Source organism: Phasianus colchicus, chromosome Z (assembly GCF_987193195.1).
Source record: "Phasianus colchicus chromosome Z, bPhaCol1.hap1.1, whole genome shotgun sequence".
In the NCBI taxonomy this organism is placed as follows: Eukaryota; Metazoa; Chordata; class Aves; order Galliformes; family Phasianidae; genus Phasianus; species Phasianus colchicus.
Window position 1 is genome coordinate 73,649,570 of NC_143476.1, and position 24,540 is coordinate 73,674,109.

The following is a 24,540-nucleotide window of genomic DNA, read 5'->3' on the forward strand; positions in this document are numbered from 1 at the left end:
TACATATTCTACCAGAAAGAAAGCTGCTTTTAAAAATTAATTTTTATATTTAAATGAGTAAAGGAGCTCAACTCAGTTGCTGGATTTTACTGTGTATTCCCACTAAAATAATTCAGGCAAACGTTGTCATCTGTCTTTTCAGCAACACAAAATAATCACAGTTGATGCATGAGAATTATATATCGTTTCCCAAATAAAATGATTCATGAAACAGTATGGCTTAGAATTCTCCATTGTGTTTAGTGAATGTAATTGTGACAAACAGGAGGCAGCCAAGAAAATTATGCTATTGAAAAGCTGCATAATTATGCTACAGTTCTGATCCTTAAAGATGAGGCTCCTTCAGAAGAGTGAGAGTTTTCCAGTTACAGCCTCCAGTTGTTAGCCTCTGATGAAGTTCATCTCTTGATAGCAGCATGAAACCCAACTTCATCTCCAGCCCTGCTTCTCTTGGTGCATGGCAGTTGATTGCTGCAGCCAGAATGTCTCCTCAGACTCCAAATTCTTCCTTTTTTTTACCTTTTTTTTTTCTTTTCCTCCTGTTCAATTAAATTCTAGAGACACTCCTTTCAGTAAGGGAGTCTTAGCTGGAACTCAGAGAAGATTGGTGAAGCTGGTTGATTTAGTCTTTCCCTTTCTGCTCTGCTACATCTAGTTCCAAGCCAGTTCCGATTTTGGTTCACTTGAATCCGTCCACACACCCTTGCTTATGGGATGAAATGACCACTTCTTGCTGTTGTGGTTTCCTAGCAGTAAGTGGACTTCCAGTCTGTGGGAAGTCTTTTCTGCAAGGGCACATGCCAGCCTGAATGTCAGATGAAGTTGGCTAGTCGTATGGAAAAAGTCTTGTTTTTGTGATCAGTAAGACTTAGGTCTAACATGGGTAACTGCTTCCATTGTCTACTGTGTAGAGGTCAATCTATAAAATGTTTTCTATTACTTTTCAGGTGGGATTCTCATTTTGTTCATGAGAAATGTTCAGATGTTCCTGTTTTACAAACTTAAAAGCTAAAATCTGGGCTGCATTTAGCTGTCTTAGTTTTTCTTTTTGTCATATATGCCCTACATCCAGAGTACTTGCATTCAGGATTGATGCCTAGACTTCTGTTTGGAGGCTCCTGATGCAGCTTTATAGATGATCTGGAGCATTGTGTTTGTGTTAAAAAGTTTTGTTCTCAGCTTTCAAAGCTGAGCACATTTATATGAGAGCTCCCATATGGCTGGTTACTGCCCTGCAGAAGGAAGACCAAGACTGTAAACCTCCTCTTGGACAGATGAAAAGTAGTGCTTTCTTTCTGTCCTTTTCCTCAGACCTTAAGCATTGCCTTCTTTCTTTTGTAGTCGACTGCACCTTCAGGAATCTTTATGTACAACCAAGAGAGGGGAAGGAATGTGGTTACTTTATTGTGGAGGATCAGGCTTTCTGCCGGGCTTCTGAAGATACAATCCTTTTTTTTTTTTTTTTTTTTTCTTCTCATTTATGTATTTTTGTATATCAGAAGCCCTGTATCAGATCTCAGGGAAAAGTGAGCATTCCTTGACAGTCTTGTATTCCACGGGATCTTTTGGTCCAGTCTGTGTACCCTAGAGTGGTTCACACACAACTCTAGGTTCTTTTGGCAAATCATGACTGTTAATATGACAGATGAAAAAAAGAATGGAATTCTTCACAAGTATAGGTGAAATCCTTCTGTATTTGTAGAAAAAAAAAAAAAAATCAAATTTTTCATGTTCTTTTGGAAGGAAAATGGATTGATTATTTATTTATTCATTCGTTCATTTATTTATTTATTTATTTTTGCCAAACTACATCAGTGGCATAGGGATTTATGGGAAACAAATAGTTTAGGTAGTATGAGTGCTGACAACTCTAGAACTTTGAACTTTGTATAGAGGTAAAGATTACTGCTTAGATTGTAATATGAATGTTTATGGTAACTCGCTGCAAACTTCACCACAAATGCACAACTTTTAAATTGTTAAAGTTGCTTTCTAGGAGGGCGCTTTTGTAGGAGCAGTATAATCATCCTCCATGATACAAACTATTTAGAACGTAGCATTTCATCTGAAGAAGGTTAATTTTCTGGGATCATTAGCCTTTCATTAACAGTCAGCCCTTGAATGAATGTGGTTTAGCCCATTCTTAGCTTCTTTCTCCCCTGAGTCTATAAACTCTTCAGAGTTGCTGACTTCTTCAGTGTAGTACAGTAGGGAACTGTGTTCCCTCGTTACCTTGAATTTATTTGCAGGTAAATTCTGTGAACTGTAGTTCACATGAATAGTATAATATTAAATGAGTGTTGCCTGTGACCTCTGCATCCTCATGGTTCACCATATTTTTTTTTTCTTTCAATTTTTTCTGTTATATGGAAGTTTCCATAGCAGTGACTTTAATTCCAGGACATGAATGAGAAAAAAGAATACTGTAAGATAGTTGCAGGTCTTGCAGAATGTGATTTAAAGCTGCTTGATTAGATGAAGACATTTTGTGGATGATTGTTAGAAATCCATCAGCAGTGCTTCTTAACCCATTTATTGTTCTCTTTCTCAAGATCAAGGTTGCTACTGCAGAATGGTGTACAGTACTAAATCAAATGCCTTGCAATAACTCAAGAATATAACATGTTTAAAGGCTTAAAACAGTGTTTACTGGCAATAGTTACATTCCTTCTTCATAGTTCCTTACAAAGCAAATGCATAAAATAAGTGCAGTTCAGATTTTCCTTTGTTTTACCCAGGTCTGAAATTTTACAAAGTTGCCTGAAGTTACCCTGCCATACGAATGCTGCTTACGAATTCTAATTGGCACAAAATGAACATTTTTGCAGTCTTTCAAAATTTACTAAAGCTGTACATTACAGCTCCTGGGAGCTCTGCCACCTCATTTATGACTCTTGTGGAGAAAGTTACCCAGGCTTGTTGATTAAATAATGGCCAACATTTCCTAAGGATGTTAAGAGACTTTGTCACCTTTCTGCCACTTAGGGTTCTGTACGTAGGTTGCTCTGATAGTAATGCCTCCTATTTATTTCTATGAAAAATATAACAGATACAAAAAGCATAACAATGCTACTTGATAGAGCAAATGACAGTGTTATTGCTAGGAAAGCTTTGCCTGCATAGTCCATCCTTCCTTGGCCCAAACAGTTGTAAATCAGAAGATGTCAAATTCAGACTATGTGGTGGATGTGGTAGGATAGTCCACTGAAGATTGACATTGTGCCCCGTGGTATTCAGACTGATATGGGGCTTGGTTTCATCGTGTTGCAAGAGAAAGGTTATCTTCTTCCCTGGCCTGACTCTGGAAGTTTCAGCCCAGTTAACATTGTGATGTAGTTATCAGACTTGGTGGTTTGTCTGATTTCCATGAAATCCAGAAGGATCACCCTTTTCCTATCATAAAAATAAGTGCGCATCATCTTACACACTGAAGGCTGCATTTTGAACTTTTCTATTACGGGGAATTCGCATGTTGTCACTTCATGGACTGTTGTTTTGACTCCAACTTATAATGATGACACCATGTCTTCACCATGTCTTGCCACCATTGATGACACAATCCAGGAATCTGTCATCTTCAGCATTGTGTTGGTTCAGTAGGTCCTGACAAACTTCCCTACAATGTTCTTCCTGTTCCTGTGTGATCATTTATGAAGCCCATCTGGCACAAACTTAGCAATATTCCAGCATTGCCACCATTGTTCCCAGTGCATTGAAGCTGACATTCAGTTCTGTACACAGTTCCCTGGTTGCAATTTTCCAATATGCATGGTGGACTGATTGAAGCATTTTTTATGTTGTGGTGTGACAGCTGTGATATGGCACATCTTTCATCTTTCGTTGTCATCACAGCAGAAACGTACCACCACTGGCTCACTGTCCTGACATCCACTGTTTGGGCCCCGTAAACATTCAGCAAGCATCAATGAATGCCAATGGTTGCCATTAATTCCACATGGAGGAGTGATATGACACACATTTGCTCCATGTGCACTTCCATGTCAGACCCATTTTGTCTGAGTGCCTCTCTGCTGCCATCTGTTACATGGCAACAACATAGAATGGGACATTAGTGGAAAATTCAGCCTCTACTGCCATACCACCATCATCTGCCTTTGACATCATGGACAAACAAGCATTACTTTCAGAGCAGCCCTCATGCAGCATTGCTTGTGGAAAACTTACTTGTTTTCTGAATTATTTTTTTAATCAGTTAACGTATTTTCAAATTACACTTTTCTCACTTCTGTATTCTCTGTTTGATTGGAACTAGTACAGAAAAACGCCATTGTTCCACCTTATTCCTTCTCCCTGTTATGTCTTCATAGGTGTATCATATTTCTGAATTTCCACCACTCTAACTTCTGTTTTTCTTCTCTCTGTAAGTTACAGAGCAGATATTTCAAATATTCCTCATCTGAAAGTTAGTGGGTTTTTTTCTTTTTCTTTTGAGGACATTACTTAATAATATTTAATTAGGAATCAGCCTTTGATGTAAAAGAGGGAGAGAAATGACATGACCTTGGTTTTTCAGTGTCCATTTTTACTCCCTATTGCCTTCTTTCCGTAGTCTCTACTTGCTTATGAATTTTCAAGCAGCTCTTTGTACCTTTTTAGCTGTGTTCAGAGGCAGCTCTTGCAATCATCAGTGTTGTGATTTTTAAGATGAGGTGGAAGGCAATGATGGAGTCTATTTAATTAAAGAAATCAACGAAACTATTTTCAGCCCTCATTGTTAGTATTGGATAAGAGCAGTGCTCTCTTGTGAGTGAATGGAAAACAATGTGATGCAGGCATAGGAAAGCTTTATATTGAATGTTACAAAGCTGAGATGAAACAAACAGGAGAAATATTTTTCAGATTTGCTTCTTAGGCTATTTTAACCTCTTTCTGAGTCTCTAATAATCCATCTGTTTTCAAAAATTAATTACTTTGTATTCAGCTGCTCTAAGAGATCTAGGACAGGTATAACTGTGCTTTTTATACACATTTTACATTACCTTTTCTTATGAAAACAGATATGTACTGGATGGTCCTTTGACTGTGGCCAGTTGTCACACTGTTATGCATTTCTCTGCCGTAAGGAAGAAATTTGTTTATCCTGTATTTTGCCATATTGATTTCTACAGGCTTAATTCTTCCGAAAGCATTCAGTGTAGCTGACATTGCTGGGTAGCATCATCCAGAGATCTGGAAACCACTTCAGCCTAAAGGTCCCTTATGACCGTTGTCAATCAGCATCTCCCAGTGAATCAGCACTGCGGCTCAGGCTGGATGCTACACCTCATTCAGCCTGTCCTTAGACATTTCTTCATTGTCATGTCAGGATGCTCTCCCATTTTCTGATACAGGGAGTCTCGGAAATTTGCCGCACTAATGCATATGCCTTGCAGAAAGTGGTGCACGATAATGTACTCCTCCATTTAAGTTTTAGTCTCTGAATGGCAGATGGTGCGTTATTTTATTTAATACTCTGAGTCAGCTCACTGACATGCGACATTTTCAATTAATCCTTTTTTTTTTTTTTTTTTTTTGGCTTTGGATGTATAGCTTTAATTGATTATATTAATCTGCCAAGGGAGAATGAGCAAAAGTTGAGTAAATACAGTGAGAATATGAGAGGACTAATATCTTTCTTTTGAATTCTCCATGGAAACTTAGCATTTTCTGGGAATTATAAGACACGTGACCAGCCTTATTTCAAGAATAGCTGGTTTTTTTCTATTAAAATGGGTGAAGAAAAAAACCCACATGCATACACACACAAAAAGAAAAGAAAGGAAAAGAGAAAGAAGAGAAGAGAAGAGAAGAGAAGAGAAGAGAAGAGAAGAGAAGAGAAGAGAAGAGAAGAGAAGAGAAGAGAAGAGAAGAGAAGAGAAGAGAAGAAGAAAAGAAAAGGAGAGAGGAGAAGAAGAAAAGAAAAGGAGAGAGGAGAAGAGAGAAGAGAAAAGAAGACAAAAGAAAAAAGAAACAGAGGAGAAGAGAAAAGAAAAGAAAAGAAGAGAAAAGAAAAGAAAAGAAAAGAAGAGAAAAGAAAGAAAAGAAAAGAAGAGAAGAGAAAAGAAAGAAAAGAAAAGAGAAAAGAAAAGAGAAAAGAAAAGAAAAGAAAAGAAAAGAAAAGAAAAGAAAAGAAAAGAAAAGAAAAGAAAAGAAAAGAAAAGAAAAGAAAAGAAAAGAAAAGAAAAGAAAAGAAAAGAAAAGAAAGGAAAAGAAGAAGAAAAGAAAAGAAGAAGAAAAGAAAGAAGAAGAAAAGCAATGGAAATTGACTTTCAATGGGCTGAGAAGATCATTTTTAAATTTGGATTTCATAAAAATGAACCCCCTTTGTGTTTCAGTACATAAAGATTGCTCAAGAATCCTGGTAACTCTGTGTTGGTATTTTTTTTTCCTTCATTAAGAAAACTCAAATGATTTATTTCCCTTCCATATGGAAAATTGAAGAGACTAGGAAAGACACATGAACATACAGAATACTCATTTTAACTGCTTGGATGACAAGTCCATAGAAATGAACTGGCAAATGCTGCCAAAGGTACAACAACTCAAACTAATTATTTCCGAATGGAGTGTGAATGCTGCAGGGGAGGAAGCCATTATTAAATGGCATTTGCTGTTTCAAAAAAAGAAAGAAAAAATAAAAGAAATACCCCATCCCCAGGAGAGTCCCTGGTGCTGGCCAATCAGAAATTATCCTACCTCATGTCACCAGCCCCTTGCATTTATATCTTTTAGGGTGACATACTATTGGCTGCTAGTTAGGCTCTATGGGAGGGATTAGTGGCACTCTTTGTGGCTTCCCCTCTAGGTCCTTATTTGGTAGCTTTTGATAGAGCAAGTCTTTCCAGCAGCTGAGCATCTTGACATACATTATTCATTAAGTCCTGGTGTTCAGGAAATATGCATATCCCTAGCTCTTCTGATATTTCTTCAACTCATTCAATATGTCTCTTCAACATTGCCTGTGAGTGCTTGGAATTTTACAAATGGCATTTTTACAATCAGAAGACTACACAGTTGGATTTCATTTCAGAGTGCCTCCTGTGCACACAGTTGCTGAGAACCTGAAGATCAGCAAAAAGAATTAGGAGAGAAGGCATCTTTCTTCTTGAAAGTCTTTACGGTATCAGATAGCAAAGAACTGAACAGCTTAGATTTGATAGTATAGAAAAAAAAAATCAAAAATGCCTGAGGCAAACTATTTACTCTCAGTTTCTTGGGGCTACATAAAGGTAGGATTTTGTTTTACCTTTTAAGAACCTTGATTTGCGGTGCGTGATTGCATGATTACTGGATATCACGAGTATTTGCGGATAATAGGGCTATGGGTAATATGCATATACAGTCAAAAATCAGAAAAGCACGCCTTTGTTCAGCAGTGAGGATGAACTGCACTGTATACAATCTTTCTGATATGCTGGAACCTGTAAAATAATTTTGCAGTAGTGGATAATTAGACAATACACAACGCCATAGAAATTCAGAAGAGTTGTGTTCTTTTATGAAAGACTGCTACAAAAATGTATTTATAGATGTTAAAGGATTAAAAACAAAACAAAACAAAACAAAAACACTCAAAACTGAGGCAGCATACAATAGGTTACAGCATGATTAAAGAGGCTGAGGATAATGGATGAATGCATGACTCATACTGATTTTAACAGCTGAAGAAATGTGAAATTATCAACAGTATGTTTCAGCGGCATTTTCTCTTAGCCTGTGCATGTGTGGCAGTTTATTGATTAAAACACTGGGAGAATGAAAATTGTGTTCTTCTAATATTGATCTACATTATTATGCAGAGCAGCTTTGAACTAGCTTGAAGCTGCAGTTGTGCTAAAAAATAGAATTAAACCAGCTTTTATCTCTTTTATGGGAAAGTTTTGCACCAATAATTAAATCAGTGTGCCAGTCAATGAAATTCACTTAATACAAAGCTAGGCTTGGGCATTGTTTTATCTCTGCTTGTTTATTTGTGCTTAAAAACAAACAGTGATATTTCCATATGGTTAATGAAGCATCATCCTTTGATTGACGTGTAGTAATTCTTCCAAATAATCCTGTTTCTCTTTTTTACTGAATTAAGTCATGCAAGTATTTAATTAAATCATTATATATTACAAACAACATACTCACTGATTGAATCTCTTGTGCTTTTTGTATTACTATCTGCCTTTATAATTGCTTTGTTTTAAAAGTGGAAGTGTAAAACCCTCATTAGGTCATTGTGTCCGATCAGGTCATTGTGACTATTCTCTGCTATTGCAGAATTGTTACAGTGTATTCTCGGATTTTGTTCAGTCATCTGTGAAGAGACAGGATTCTGTTATGCTGACTAGGTGAATTCCTTTCTCATTTAAAAAAAAAATAAGATGGAATTATTTTCCATTCAACTAATAGAGTAGTATTTATTATAATTTGCTTGGAAATATTTTCTGGATTGCCAGACAGCTACTGTGGTGTTCTGTCTTGCTCAATAATAAAAATTAAATCACCAAACTTAAAAAAAAAAAAAAAGAAAAATGAAATCACTGTTACTTACCTCTAAAATGGTTACAATTATTTAACTGTTAATAACTAAAGTTGAGCAGACAGCATGATAGCTGCAGCTGATTACACATGGAAAATATGTCCTCTATTGTATAGATAGTGTCCTATACTGTGTATAGGTAATGATTTCAATATGGAAGCGAAGTAGCACTTAAATACAGTTATAGCATAGTGCTTCCTAAGTTCACAGCATGCATATCTTCGGAAAAAATGTGAAGATGTAGAGGAAGACCTATGCTTACTGGCAAACAAAATTCAATGATTTAGGATATTTTTGAAATGACAGGGAAGACTGAAGTGTGATAGGTCATGACATACATTTGCATTCCTTACCATTTATATATTTTACTTACTTGTCTGTGCTTCAGGCTATACTTTATTGTCTTCTTTTAAATTATATTGGAGAGAATGATGGCCTGATGGATGTAAGAGATTGGCTTTCACTGAGTATCTTTGCTTGAAACAGTGAGCACACTATCACAATGCCAGGCTCAGAGACAGGTACCTGACTGTAGCTTATGAAAAAAACCAAAACCTTGATATTAATGAAATAAATAGACTTTCAACCAAAATCCTTATTTATTGAGAATGCTGTTTACTTAGTAAGAGTCCTGTTAAAATCAAAGGTAGTTTTGCTTCAATAAACATTAAAAACAGAAACCTGATGAATCTATAAGGCTGGCATATTTTCAGTTATGTATGTTTAGTGTGTGTATATATATATATAGTTAATATAAATAATATGTATAAAAAGTGCAGTTTGTTTTATTTTGAGTTATGAATGCCTTTTTTAAAAGTAAGTGTTTTTAGGAGCAGGTAGCCTGAGTGAGAAAGGTCCTCTTAGGGTATCTACACCCAAGGCAGTTCTGCATGCTTCTCCCTACGCAAGTTAACTGCAGACTACACATTTACTGGAGCTTTCTGTTACTGAATCAAGGAATGACATTATGCAAAAGATGTAATCAGTTGACCCCATTTATATTAAATGTGCAGACCAAACTTCTTCATAGCCATGAACTGATTTTCTGGGTAGATCTTTGTGTCTTTGGAGTTGAATGTGAAGTTTCCTCTGGCTTACAGATGCTAAGTCTCCCCAGAATTACCTCAATCTGGTCACCATTTGCGAATACAGTTACTGCAAAAGACTGTCCAGATTTTTTTACATAACTTTGCTGACATCATCAGAAATCATATCTTTTCCTCCACAGAGTTGTTTTTTTATACCAGCAGTTGGCTGTAATATATTTATACAGTGACACGGACACACAGAGCATGATTGCAGAAGGACCTTAACTACCCAGCTCATTCCTCAGTCTAACGTGTTCTTTGAAGATGACTGCTATTTAGGAACCTTTTCTTATCAACACATTTATTCTTATGCATTACAGCTCTCTCAGTATTTTCAGAATTTTGGCTTTTTTTTTTTCCTAACCTCTGCTTGCGTGACAGCAGTATTCAGCAGTGAAGAACTGCATAATTGACTTAATGGACATTTTATAGCCTGTTCATTTCCTGAGGGAATTTCCTAGGTGATAGTCAAGGGCAGTGATATTCCAGGGGGGGTACAGAAATGTCATTTTTCTAATCTTACAGAGCCTAGCATGTAAAATGAGAAAACCTTTCTGAAGAACAATGCAATATATGCATAACCCTTCCAAAAGCCTCCACTTTCTGCCTATATTGAGCTGATAGTATTGTAATTTAGTTGTATGATGTAAATGTAAGCAGGATCCATTGTGACTGATTCTCTTCAACTAGGAATGTATGTGCTATTCAGTTTTTAAAAATTCTTAGTTAAAATGTGTTTTACATTTACTTTCAGTAATAAGAATTTCTTCATGTTTGGTTTGATTTGTTTTGAAAAAGTGCTAAATGTTACTTCTGAGATGACAAATGATGAGAGTCTAGCCAAGTTCCAGGTACTTACAAGAGATGTTTCCTGGATGACTGAAACAGTGTTGACTCACAGATAAAACAGAAACTCCTCTGATTTGCAGTGAGATCTTGCGGGAGCCATGTGAGAATTAGGCAGGGTTCTATTCTCAAATAACAGTACAGGGATACATAAATGTGTGGAAAGCTGACGCTCCTTGAACAAGCAACTGTTTAAGGCTTTGCTTAGGCCTGTATAAAGTTTTTGAAGACTTGGTAAAATTAGAGATTCAGATTTGCTGTATTTTTTTCTTCCCCAATGGAGATTTTAAACATGAAAGGATTGAGTAACATGCATATATACTGAAACCAGATAGTTTTCTTGATCATTTTGCAATATCTCTGTCACTCTTCATTTCTTTTATTTCTCTCATGCTTTATTGTTCTTCATCAGAAACAGCTGTCTGCTTACGGTATGCAACTTCATATGATTCAGTGTGGAGGACGGTCATAAGGTTTTGTCATGTATAATTAGGAAATCAAAGCAGTTTTCTGAATTCCATCTCAGTCCAGATGTTTTCAAAATAGTTGTCAATTAAAGCCTGTTCAGCAGCAGCACAGCCTTTCCCAGATTTTATGCCTAGGTGTTCAGGTGACTTGTGGGGTGATTGGAGGAGAAAAGGCGGATCTCTGCATCAGTCAGAAATGTAGAAGTAGAAGGGACTACTGTGGTGCATCAAAATTAGTCCTCTGTCACTGTGAGCAATAAATATTTATTTCAAAATTCATAGAGAATGTACTCCTCAAGCTCTTCAAGATGATGCCCAGTGCACAGTAAAAACCCGAAAGCTCAAAGGCCAGAATTGTTCTCAGCACTGGAAAACAACAACACACAGGATATACTAACCTCTGTGTTTATATGGTATTATTCTGTGTAATGTACAAATAGTCCAAACGCTAAGCTCCAGCTGAGGGCAAAAAGGACTCCCAGTGTTTATTACTTTGAACATGCTGGAAAACTACTAGCTGCCAGTCATTATTCAGAGAGTTTAGCGCTGAGTGTGAGCATTGCTTGAGAAAATGTAATGCTGTTAGCAGCATCACGAGGTACTCCATCCACTTTCTGTAAGTGGAACTAGCCTCCAGTGTTAGTAAGAAAGATATCTTTCTTCCTATCTGCCCAAAATTAAATATATGAATCAGATAATTTATTTATTTATTTATTTATTTTTAAATCAGATAGCTGCAGAGGAAGCTTTAATAGGTGAGTTCCCAAGCCATACTTACGAGCAGTGGCTAGATGATCCTTTTTTAAAGAGCAGCAGGCGATAGAGTTGTTTTTCTGTGCAGCTGCAAAAATTGAACATCAGAGTCACCTATGGAGGCATATCAGGAAACAGCTAGACAGACACAGACCTGATGAGGGGGATCCAGAGACATTAGCAGCATTAAATTTAAGAATGAGAGAAAACTGGGCCAGTGAATATACTGATGACATATCTGGAAGTTAATGCCATTTTGTCAACTTCTGGCATTTGATTATTCCTATACATTTCATGCAAAGTTTCAGGTTCTGAATGTCGTGTGGAGACGAGTAAGTCTGTGAGATTGTCATTGTGAATAATTTCTCACCTTGGGTGTGTGAAAAAAACTGTTGACTTAAATGCATGTTAACAGATTAAAGAAGGGCTTTAAAATGTGTTTTCAGGACTTTTAGCACTGTTATGTTATTTTTTGGCAAGGATTGACTCATTTTTAAATATTTATAATATTGATCACAAACACATAATGTCACTGTAGAGGACAATGCTGGTTTCATGCAGAATATGTAGCCATAAAGCTCATTGCTTACAAAATGTTTGCAGTATGGTTCAGATTTTCATAAATCTGTTGAGCACTTTCTGGCACATGGTGTGTCTAAGATAAAAATTGTGCCTTTGGTATGTGACAGAAGTAGCATTTGTTGTAGGAGTCTTTGTAGGAGGAAATTCCTGGGCTGATGGCATGTCAAGGCGGCAGGAAAATGCAGTGGCTAATGGTTAGAGTGTTACACTAAAAGTAATTTTTATATGGTGCACTGTGAGCAGTACAGTAATTGGTGACTTCCAAAGACATTGTAAAGAAAATAACATCTTTAGCTGTGCAAAGCCCCTTTGAAGCAAAAGCTTTGATTCCAGTGGGATGAAATGGAAAAGAAATGGATAATGTTTAGTCTAGTGCTTTATATAATATATAAAAGAAGAATTTACCAATTTTCTACATAAAAAGAATTTCTACAGGGTTGTGTACTAGGGATAGAGATTGCTTAATGTAATAAATAGTCATGACTGTGTGAACAAAGTGGAAGATGAGTCTGAAAATAGCATAAATTGCTTGAGTTTGTTAAGAACAGATAGGAAACTAACAAAAAAAAAAAAAAAAAAAAAGATGGTGAACTAGTAGACTAAGTTCCATTATGACAGATACTGATTTACACTGGAAGGAATTTTTTTTACTGGATCATGGGTATTGCTGAGTTCTACTTATTGGTAATATCAAGTCAGATGTCAAAGTGGTGGCACAGGTGTCAGAGCACAGGGGTTGTGGAGTCTCCTTCAGAAACTGCCTGAGTGTGGGCTGGGGCACCCTGCTGTGGGCACTCCTGCTTTGGCAGCCAGATGAACTCAAGGGGTCCCTGCCAACCTCAGCCCTTCTGGGATCCTGCAAGGATGTCTTTTAATCCTGTATTTCTGAAGGAATCAAGAAAGAATTATAATGATGCAATTAGCTTTAAGTTTCAAGGAATGCTAATATCCTCGTGCATAAAACAGATTACCTGTGGGACTTGCTATCTCACAGGGAAAGCAAGTTTTCATATATGGTTGTTTTCTGTATCATATGAGTACTGGCAATTTTCTGAGGCATCAGACAGGGCAAATCATTTTACTGACCAAAATAATTTTAAGAAAAAGATAAGCTTAGTTCTGTTCATACTGGTGTGTAGGAACTCAGTACGTTTGATAAATTTGAGGAGTGCAGTCAAATATATTGTGTAGATCAATGATGAGGCATGCAACTTGAACGGTTGTAAAATGTATCACCAAAAATGTACAGTAGGTTAATTTACTAGTATAAGACATCCTTAGAGACAAGGGTCTTGTATAAACATTTGCATTTTATCTTCAAATTAAAATCAAAAACCTGAAAAAAAGATGCAGTGTTTGTATTTTTATGCATATGCCTTATAGCTTTCACTTGAAAGTAAGATCCTGCGCCTAAGTAATTAAATCACTGTTCAGTATTTCTGGGAATAAAGAATTATATTGTCCAAACCAGGAATAAGGTAGAAGGGAAGAACAATATTATATGTCATTTTTCCTTTCACCATTACCTTAATTTAGTGTGTATTCTGACTGTTGTGTCCTTTACCCTATTACAAGTAAACTGCATTCTCTCATCCTGTCTGAAATATGTCTTGATCACTAACTTACACTTTTGTTGTTGTTGTTGTTCCTTTCCAGTTTAAGCGAATGCTCAATCGGGAGCTCACTCACCTGTCTGAAATGAGCAGATCAGGCAACCAGGTCTCTGAATACATATCAAACACATTTTTAGGTAAGACAATGATGGGAGTTTTACCTTTTTTGTTGGTTTGTTTTTAAGGCTTTTAAAATTGAGTAGCTTTCCATATTGCTTTCTGTCTTCAGAAAGTGTACATTCAGTATTTCATTGGACAGTATTTGAGCAGAGTACGGTTGATCCATTCCATCACAGCTCATTTAGTTTGTGTGTGTAGTTTCCCTGTGTGTGTAGTGACAAATAAGTATTCATCTACATATTGTCATGTAGCGTTACAGTGATTGCTACCAAATTAAACAATGAATGAGATAAGTATGCAATATATTAAAAATAGTTTTTCCATTCTGTTTCCCTTATGTCCAGAAGGAAGTTAGAGCCAAGCGGTTTCAGTGTGCAGAAAGCAGACAGTCACAAGTAGCCTCATTAAATCTCACAGTTCTGATGCTTTGGTATTCCCTGCCTACATGTGAGAAGGCTGATGAATATGACTAAGTCAACATCTGAGCAGGAGGCTGCCAGGAGAGTTTGTGCAGCTAAAGAGCTTACTCTGTGGGATGCATGCTTCGAAAAAGCCTCATTGCAGTATTACAAAGGCTGTGGTTTCTCCTCTATAGTTGCGCAGATCGCAGTGTGTATATCTTGTTAAAACTGGTGAAAATGAATAAGACTTGGTTCCATACAGCTGATTTTGGGACTTTTTTCTTTGGTCAAAAGAAGTGGGTTTTTTTGTTCAAGTCCACTTTGTGCTGCTTGTCATCATAATCTGAATGGATTGCTTAATGAGCTGGTTCAGATTATCCATGATTGCAGTAGCATGCCTGAGCACTGCATTGCAGCACAGCAGGATCTCTTACATGAAGGAAGTGATGAGCCTGTATTGTAGTGAATTGCTGTTGCACGGCTTCAGGAGTCCTGAAAATGACAGTGTAATGTTGCCTGAGAAGATGACCTACTTAGGCTAACTGAAAAGACCGAGATACCAGAATCTGCATGTCTTTACTTGAAAACTTAAGGCTCATTTTGATGGGATAAGGAAATGTATTTGTCAGCCTTACAGGATACCTCAATCTGGAGCAGAAAGAGTGCTGGAGAGGACATCACTTACAAATTACTGAGCCATGGATATTGTTTTGCAGCTCCATATAAATGAAAACCCATGCTTAAAAATGTAGATGCAAGAGGAATACAATGTGGAAAATAACTCCACTAAATCTTATGCCTAAATAAGATCCTTAAATCTAGTATTCTCAAAATGCGCAGCCTAAATATGTAGATTCTGAGCAACAATTAAAAGAAGGAAAATGTGTATAATTCAAATAATGTATTAAATTATCTACTAAGACAGTAACTTACCTCCTGAACATCTATAGACTCTCACATTTGAGATTTAGGAAGGTGTAATTGGAGGTTTTCACTGATCTTCAGAATGGATGGACTGCAAATACGCCTATATGACATGTATAAAATTGTTTTAATGATAATAAATACATCCCTTGTTGAAGAATTAAAGCTCCTATCTTGAGACTGATAATATCCAAGCTTTATATTTTTCAGTGTAACTAACGTGTTTTCCTGTGAATAGAAAGCATAATACAACCTGTCAAGGAGTATAATATAACCAGGGTCAGAATGGCAAGTTGACTTTTGTGGCTATTCAGATGGTCCTGAGACACTTTACCTCATTGTTAACAAAAACACAGGCAATCCTGTGGAATTCCTTAGCAGATCTAAAGCTGTTCAGACAGTCCCTTCCTTTCACTTGAATTATTCTGACAGCTCAGCTTATGAATCTCCCTTTGATGGGTCTAAGCTTTGTGAATATGACTGAAACCATAAACATCAAAGCATGAACACGAGTCACTGTTCCTCATCTGTTGTCAGTTTGCACCAGTCAATAGCTCCAGTGCTTATCCTCCCCCATTTTTCCTGATTGTCCGTATGCAGAGAGCCAAGTGTGGTGGGGGCAACCCGGGAACTTGGTGCCACAGGCTAAAGCTTGGTGACATTTCTGCAGTCTCTTCTGTGCTCTGATTTGTTTGGAATTTGAGGAGTCCAATAAATGCAAGCTGGTAAAGGGTAATTAAAAAGAGAAATGAAAAGGGGAAAAGTAACATGCTAGAAATTAAGAATTGACCAGCTACCCTCATCTGGCTTCAGAGCCTTTATTGTAGATGACCATTTCAAGAAGAATAAAACAGACATGTATATTTTTAAGAGCCCTGACTTTTTGTTGTTGTTTTTGTTTCTTCTAAGAAATAAAATCCCAGTTTTCCTTCTGGAGTCTCACATTAGAAGTATGTCCCTGATATTTCTGGTTTTGCTGTGAGGTTTCTTAAGGGGTAGAAAAGCTGCAGATACATTTTATCAGATTAGAGATGACTTAGAGGAAGTATTAAAGCACCACATTTAAACACAGCATGAATAAAATGAACAAATATTTGTGTAAAATTCTAGCAGTTTTGGCAGGAAATCCCTCAGTTGCCCTAACTTGGGTTTCATTGGAGACCACAAAGTCTGCAGTGCTCCACATCCCCATGGTGTTTCTGCAATGATCATCTGGCAATAGCCTACATATACTTTACTCTGCCTTTAATCCTTGACAGATTGGTAGAAAGTTCTGCTGGCACATATGTTGATGAGGTATATGAAGTTATGCTAATGATTCTGCAGTAAAAGCAAAAACTCAGTAGAAAATGTGGGTTTTTTTAGCAGAATAGTCCTTTTGCCAGTATTACTGTATTTATAGGTGCTATAAATTGTAACAGAAAAGAACTGCACTGCTGATGTGAGCTGCTTTCCCATGCAAAGCATTTGTTGATATGGCTCTACCAGCAAAAGCCTTTCTGTGTTGTGCAAGGTCTTAGCACAAACAGCCTTCTCACACAGTGTCACAAGTGTCAGGTCCTTGGAGTCCTGAGATGTTTTAGAAAAATTATAAAATATGGTCTTAATTTTTTTTTTTTTTTTTTTTTTTCCCCCCCCAGAAAAGAAGGAATTTTAAATTTTATTGGCAAATGAAAATACAGTCTTCTGCTCACCTGTAGTAACCCATTTTAAGTGAAACAACTAACCCTGTGCTGTGGTAGTGCTCAGGGTGCAAGGGAAGTGGAAATAAGACAGTCACAAATCGTATTTGAAGCCAGTTCAGAGATAATGATACAGTTTGTGATGCAGAGTTCTGCTTTACTGATGTTCAGATCTATATTTATCTTGTTTCTTGTTTTTACTGCTCTCAGTGTGAAGTATCTGCTGCAAAATCTACCGTGGCAATTATAAGTTCTGTTAAATTTAATGAATGTTTAATGAAACTTAACAGTGAAGTGGGCAAGAATATTTTTAATTCATTTCAAAAATATTTTTCTTAATTCCTTTGAAGATAAACAACATGAAGTTGAAATCCCTTCTCCAACACAAAAAGAGAAAGAGAAAAAGAAGAGACCAATGTCTCAGATCAGCGGAGTCAAAAAACTGATGCACAGCTCCAGTTTAACCAATTCCAGTATTCCCAGGTTTGGAGTTAAAACAGACCAAGAAGATATTCTTGCTAAGGTAGGGAATATTTAAATATTTGAATTTAAACCACTGAACTAAAAATAGAGAACTTATTCCATCTTCTGCTTATAACTATGATTTCAAGCTGTAGCAGTAAAGGCTGATATAAATCCAGTGAAGCGGAAAAGTAACAAGTGAAATCAGAATCAGGCCTTGAGGGTTGATTTCCACATGAACAGGATTTCAGCAGGAATGTTAGCTGCCTGGAGGTGGGATGTAAATTAGCAGTTGTGGATACAGTAATAATGCTGCATATTCCTAAACAATACCTGAGGAATGAAGAATGAACTGGTATACAGTCAGAGGAATGAAAATATGTAGCAACCATATGTTTTTCAAAAATGCACAACTGTACGTAGCGTTAGAGCTATTGTTGCAGGTCCTGTCATTTGCTCTATCATTTCACGCACATCTGTTTTTAGGGACACTTCCTGTGATTTTGCATCAGTAGCTATATGGCAGTAATGTAAAACTATTATAAAGTGATTATTCATTCAATTTTAGAGGTTTGCTTTTGGAAATATGCCTCTTCGTATGTTCCTGGGAATCCCCCACTTCATACGAATCATCAGTCTATTGCTGAGATGTGGGGAGATGGCAGCAATTCAGCCCCTCCTTGAGCCTACCAGACAATGAGATGGAAAGTGTGTCAGTTTTTTCAAGATACTGTACTATTTCTTCTTCTGTAACACTCCACTTAAAAGTGGCACTCCTTCTTGCTAGTAGGTTAAAATCAGGAAAGGTGGTATTTGCAAATGCAACTATTTCAAGGTTACTAGCTACAACTTTCCCCCTTGCAAAGTTTAGCATATAATATTTGCAGGGGATCTACCAGACAGTAGGCTTTGCATTATCACAGGTCTGCTGTTTGTGTCTGTTTCAACTGACAAATGTTGGAGTCCTGTGTGTTAAGATTTCAGCATTGGCTCTTGCTCAATTCTGTTGTAGGAACTAGAAGATGTGAACAAATGGGGCCTTCAGGTTTTCAGAGTAGCAGAGCTATCTGGAAACAGACCTTTGACAGTCATCATGCACACCGTTCTTCAGGTAAGTAGGAGCAGTCTTGCAGTTTTGTGCTTATCTCAGAAATTTTGCTGGACTTTGAAATCTGAATTGTTTCTCTTCTCCCTTTCTAGGAACGAGATCTGTTAAAAACATTTAAAATTCCAGTGGATACTTTAATAACTTACCTGATGACCCTAGAAGACCACTACCATGCAGATGTAGCATATCACAATAACATACACGCTGCAGATGTTGTTCAGTCAACCCATGTTCTGCTGTCAACCCCAGCATTAGAGGTAAATTATTCTTCAGTGGGAAAGAGACAAACATGAGAGAAAAGGACATACTAGGACTCTGTGCAACTAAATGAAAAAGATTTTAGTTTCTGCAATGTTTTTTCAAAAGAAATCTTGACGTTTCTTTCATGAATTACACTCTTTAAAAGATACTTTCTGAGGATCAAGATTTATTTACCAACAAATATTGTACAGAATGTATCACATTTTTCTTAAAATCATGATCTATTACTTGCAGATTTGTGCTGCAGTAACTTTATAACTTGTTCTACTGTCTCATTATTAACTGCCTCCTCTTCCATCATTATTTCACTTTTGGGACTCCCACTAACTACAGTGAAATTGCTTAGAAAAGATGAGGGTAAAGTGGGTTTTGCTCAGTAGAGCCATTTGGTTTCTGTTTTGAATTTGTGCATGCTTGTCCTGGTTCTGGAAGGCTATTTGGCTATTTCTGTGTTTATTCTCAAGCAAATTGAAGCACGTGCTAAATTTTCTCTGGATTATCTAATTTTTTTCATAAAAAAATGTGCTAGCGGTGCAGCCCTTGTTACATCAAGCACTGACATATCCCAGTGAAGTGCTGGAAAAAGGCAGGTAAAGCAAGCAGGTGAAAGAAGGCTTTGTCCTCATTTTCAAAGATCAGCTGGATTTTAATTCCTTTTCATTGCAACCAATCTTTCACATTACTGAATTCCTCTGCTCTACTTTCCTCATAATGGGAGAGCCATCACTGGATCTTAACACAGTTGGCAAAGATCCTCAAAGTCTCAGGAGTTCTCTTGAGAAAGATTTTCATCATCTCCAAAGGAACATGAGACTATGTTCTTAAATCACTCTGACTTTACTAAACAGCTGAACTGATTGTAAGGTGCTTTTTTTTTTTTTTTTTTTTTTTTTTTAATCAGCTGTTTCTTATGGCCTTGCTCTCCAAAGCTTTGGGAAGTAAAATCTGCCCAATGCCATTGCTGACCTATGTATTTCAGTGTTGTTGATCAGTTATGAAAGCCATTATATAACTTGAAAGCTTGTAACAGCAGGAGCATGGATGCAGTAACATAATGGTTCCCTTGCAGTTCTCACTTCCTACCTTCCTGATAATCTCATACAGAATAAAAATCAGTAAATGTTAAGTAAGATATCATAGTAGTTTATCACCATTTCTTCTCACATCACTGAGGAGATGTTCTTTCTCCAAATGCAGGAGTATGTGTTGTTTGTGTAACGTAGGCTGGAATTTTTAGCTTGAATTTCTACTATAAAGCAGAAATCTAAATCTGTAATTAATGATCTAATAAACATGGATTTATTTGCAGACTGAAACTGAAAAACACTTCAGTTATTGTATTTAGTGAAGCTGTCAGTGTGAAATAAGGATAGTTTCACTTTGTCCAACCTCGAAATATTTATGGAATTCTACATGACTGATGATTTACAAAAGGTTTTAGTAACCTATATGTAAAATATATTGAGATTCCTGATGCATTTCAAATGTGTTTTGCTTGTTCAGTCAGATCTAAATTCAAAGTCGAGTTTTTGTTGTTTTTTTTTTAAACTGAAAATAGTTTTTCATTTATTAGTGATTGTCATTTCTGTTTCATGGTTTTCTAGGCTGTGTTCACTGATTTGGAGATTCTTGCAGCAATTTTTGCCAGTGCAATACATGATGTAGATCATCCTGGGGTTTCAAACCAGTTTCTTATCAACACAAGTAAGTTTTCTGTTCAGAGGTTTTGTCAAGATTTTGCAAATCTGCAACTAGCACCTGAAAAATATGCAGTTATTTCCTTGTTTATTTGCATCTGTACCTTCCTTCATTAAATAGGTAGATGTTTGTATTTAAAACTGGATACTATTTTATATTATCTGTCACTTTAGACATAATGTATGCATAGTACCTACTAGCAAGAATTAAGATAGGAACTATAATTCTGGCACTGTTTCAGTGTATTGGATATTGTCACTTTCCTGGAAGTTAGATAGTTTGTTTAAATTAATTAGATAAAGTGTAGAAGATAAAGGAAGATTAGATAAAATACCAAAAAAAAAAAAAAAAGAGTGGTTATGTTGGAATCATACATTATGACCAAGAATAGCCATACTTTTTTTAAGAAATATAGAAAATAAGTTTCTTTTTAGAAAAAAAAGATCAGCAAGCCCTCCTCTGCCTCTCCCCAGCTGCTGTACTTATTTTCTCATCTTGGTATGGTCATGCCTCTCAGACTGAATTTTCTCAGCCTACCCCTGCAAACTGTAGCAAATCTTTTTTTTATCCGTCTAGATTGTGCTCCGTGTATGGAGGAAAATAAACTAATGAAATGAGACCCTAATGCCATCTCCAAATTTGTTGTTGTTCTGCATTCTTCATGGCTGTTCTGTGCAGCATTGCATGGACTACTTCCTCTCTTTTATCTTCTGCTTGAAAAGCACTGTGAGTCTCATTGAGTACAGCAGTGGCATATTTACTGAATGGCTTCTCGCCACAGTGTGATTTGCTTTGATTACAGTGTGGGTACCACACTGTAGGTCAGTGCAAGTTCCATTTAAAATATTAGTATATTATTTATTTTGACATCCTTTGTCTTCTCCTTTTACTGACCTAGAAGTACAAAATTGAAAATAATACTAAATATCCAAGCAATGTAAGAAGAAAAATCTACATAAATGAAAACAAATTTAGGGCTGTGTATTTGACCCATGTGGTTTGCACATTCACAGGCACTGTCATTTAGGCACATGGGTGAATCTGTTCCTCTGGTTCTAGAATAGTATGACCTCATATCAACAGGATAGTCTGAAGAAGGGAGATCCTGTTCTGACTCATTGCTGCTGTACATTCAGATAACACCTCCAGTCTAGCCTGCATCTAATTTTATTTGCCTGAATGGCCTGAGGGCTACCCTGTAGTGAAATTCAGATTGGTGACTAATCTACAAGGTGGAGGAGATCCCTGTGTTGGTAACAAGTGCAGTTCAGCAGAGTGGTGCAGAAATGTAGTAAAGGCATTGTGCATGAAACTGTGTGATGTCCAAATTCTTTCATTTTTAATAGAATTGAATATCAGGAGATATCGGTGGCTCTGAGGTGCTATGTGGAAAGTTTTTTTGGGTAAGATTGCCTAGATGGAGGGACCAGAATTGTTATGTAAAACTCCCCTTTAGGCAGATGGTTGAAATTCAGCTGAATTAGTAGTAATTTTGGTTTAGCAGCTTAGAAGAAATGTCCTGTTCCTCTCAGTTCAGCTTTTGATAGAGAAGGCTTTTATGTAAAACAAGCAGTGTCACCAGCTGGAACTACTGTTGCCAAGCTCAAATGAAACAAAGGGATTTTTGCCACTTGAGTTGTTACATGTATGAAGAAGAAACCATATGAACACAGATAGACCATCTAATTTAGGTTTGTTTAGGTATCTACTAACTGACGTTTTCAATGAGACTTTGAGAATCAGTGACTATATGGATTATACACGTACAAAATTTCTCAAATCTGAGATTTTCCTAACCTCCAGAAGATCATTTTCTTCCACTTAGGTTTTCCAATGAAACTTAGAAAGTATTAGCATTTCACTAACAATTGTGCAAATACTTACGCTTAACTGATCTTCAGTTACCTTAATTATGTATTTATTTCCATATTTCACATTATTCTTTATAATTATTTATATGTGATATTTCTAAGTATTGCTTCCCTTTTTCAAAATTTAAGGTCTATTTACAAAGTTGTCCAAAAATATGATCCCTCAGAAATACTATTAAAATGTAAACAGATATGGATTGTGTTAGTGACAGGGTAGATACCTATTTGATCATTTTAAGCTTGCCCTTTCAGACAAATAGTCTTTAAGCTTATAGTGTGCTACAGAGTTTACCAACAAGATGAACTTTCTTCCATTTCCACCTTCATTACATAGTTAAACATGTTTTAGCTCAGTCTGTAATTCCAGCCCTTCAGTAGATCAGCAGTGGATGCTATTTGAAAGGAAGATAAACCACTACTTGTCCTCTTTGTAAGAAAAATGACAAGTAGGCGAGCTATATAAGTATTCTATGAAAGAGATACGATTTGACAAATTTGCTTTCTTTTTCCTTTTGCTATTACATTTTTGCTACCATCAAGATAAGGAAAGGTAGAGGAAGATTTTCCCAATTTATGAGATCAATAGGTTCAGGACAAGTGAGGAAGACAGCAGGAGAATACATAATGAAACTAATGAAATCTAAGGAGCAGGGCTTTTATAGGCACCCCACTGAGCCAGAGGAATTTTGAAACAAAACTGCGATAAAGGATGATAAAGAGACAGAGTTTAGAAAAGACTTGCATATGGTTAGATTTCAGATAGAACAGCTGTAATAAATAGAAATTAATGTCAGCACTTCACAAGCGTGGTTGTATAAAAAGTATGTCTTTTTGATGATAGATTCATTTTCAAGCTGTGCCTTAAAACAAATGCAAGCTGGCTGTGTGGTGTCCCTGTGTGAAATCTAAATCTGTGTAGAAAATTGTCTTAACTGCCTTTATTTGTCAAAGCTGACTGTTCAGACTGTTTGTATGTGCCTCAGTACAAGCATTGCTAAGAAGGGGTATGAGCTCCACTTACTCCTGCAACTACCTGGAGTGACTGACTGAAGAACACTTCTGTTAGAGATAGCAGCATTTTGGCATCAGGAGTTAATCATACTCAAACACGAGACAGTAGACAAGGCCACTGCTTGCATTTTCAAACCACACAGAAATGTATGACTGTCCCGTGAGCCTCCTCTATAGATGTCCTGTTCTCGTAGACTAAGACCCCTAGGCCTTCTTCTGTGAGTGTCTTAGATAACTGCAGAAGTACACTGAAAACCAAGATACATGCTCTTTGCTTGATCTGCAGCAAAGCTTCAGCTGTGTATTCCCAGATCTGAGTAGCTGATAGATACAACTTCACTTGAATTTTAGCACACACATGGTGGCAACAAAGACAGGACTAGAATAAAAAACATTAGAATGTGTTTTAGTTTATGCATTTTTGTGTAATATTTTCCATATTGTTTCATGTGTATATGAAAAGGTATTCTGAAAAACATCTTCCTTGTGTTGTTTTCTAACTCACCATTCCAGCACACTGCACTGCAAGGCTGGCTTTTTTCCAGCATACTTTTCCTTGATTTGTTAAGATATTCAGTTAATTCTGAAGTTTTGGTCCTGTGGGAACTACAGGAAGTCTGTTACTGAAAGCTCATCTGTAAATCTTGTTAGGACTGTAATGAGTTTGAAAAATCATAAGGGATTTAGTGGAAATACAGGTTTTAGTAACGTTCTACCCTATGACTGTTATTGCAGATTCTGAACTTGCCTTGATGTACAATGACTCATCAGTACTGGAGAATCATCACTTAGCTGTGGGTTTCAAGTTGCTACAGGAAGAAAATTGTGACATTTTCCAGAATTTGACCAAAAAACAGAGGCAGTCATTGAGGAAAATGGTCATTGACATTGTGAGTTCTGCTTTAGAGTCTTTCTTCCTTAGGGCCAGTGAAATAAATTGTAAAACAAGGTTATTTTACACGTTGTTAGATCCATCATCAATGAAATAAAAATTTGAAGTTTTATTCTGTGTTGTCCAAACATAAGCAGTGAGTTATTCTCAATTTCAATTACTGACTCTATATTTTTAGAAGGTACACAGTCCTGGTTCAAGCTGTTTCATAGTTGATGTCTAAGTCTGCTATTA

At 36.6% G+C, this 24,540-nt stretch overlaps 1 protein-coding gene across 5 annotated transcripts in view; it reads left to right on the forward strand.

Annotated features, from left to right (window-relative positions):
• PDE4D (phosphodiesterase 4D) overlaps nucleotides 1-24,540 on the forward strand; it is a 390,407-nt gene that overhangs the window by 359,229 nt on the left and 6,638 nt on the right. For all 5 annotated transcript variants that reach the window (XM_090132456.1, XM_031605459.2, XM_090132458.1 and 2 more), the window contains 6 exons: nucleotides 13,920-14,013; nucleotides 17,354-17,526; nucleotides 18,478-18,576; nucleotides 18,666-18,830; nucleotides 20,439-20,538; nucleotides 24,150-24,304. In XM_090132456.1, coding sequence (XP_089988582.1) covers nucleotides 13,920-14,013; nucleotides 17,354-17,526; nucleotides 18,478-18,576; nucleotides 18,666-18,830; nucleotides 20,439-20,538; nucleotides 24,150-24,304 — 786 coding nt within the window. The remainder of the gene's footprint in view (nucleotides 1-13,919; nucleotides 14,014-17,353; nucleotides 17,527-18,477; nucleotides 18,577-18,665; nucleotides 18,831-20,438; nucleotides 20,539-24,149; nucleotides 24,305-24,540) is intronic.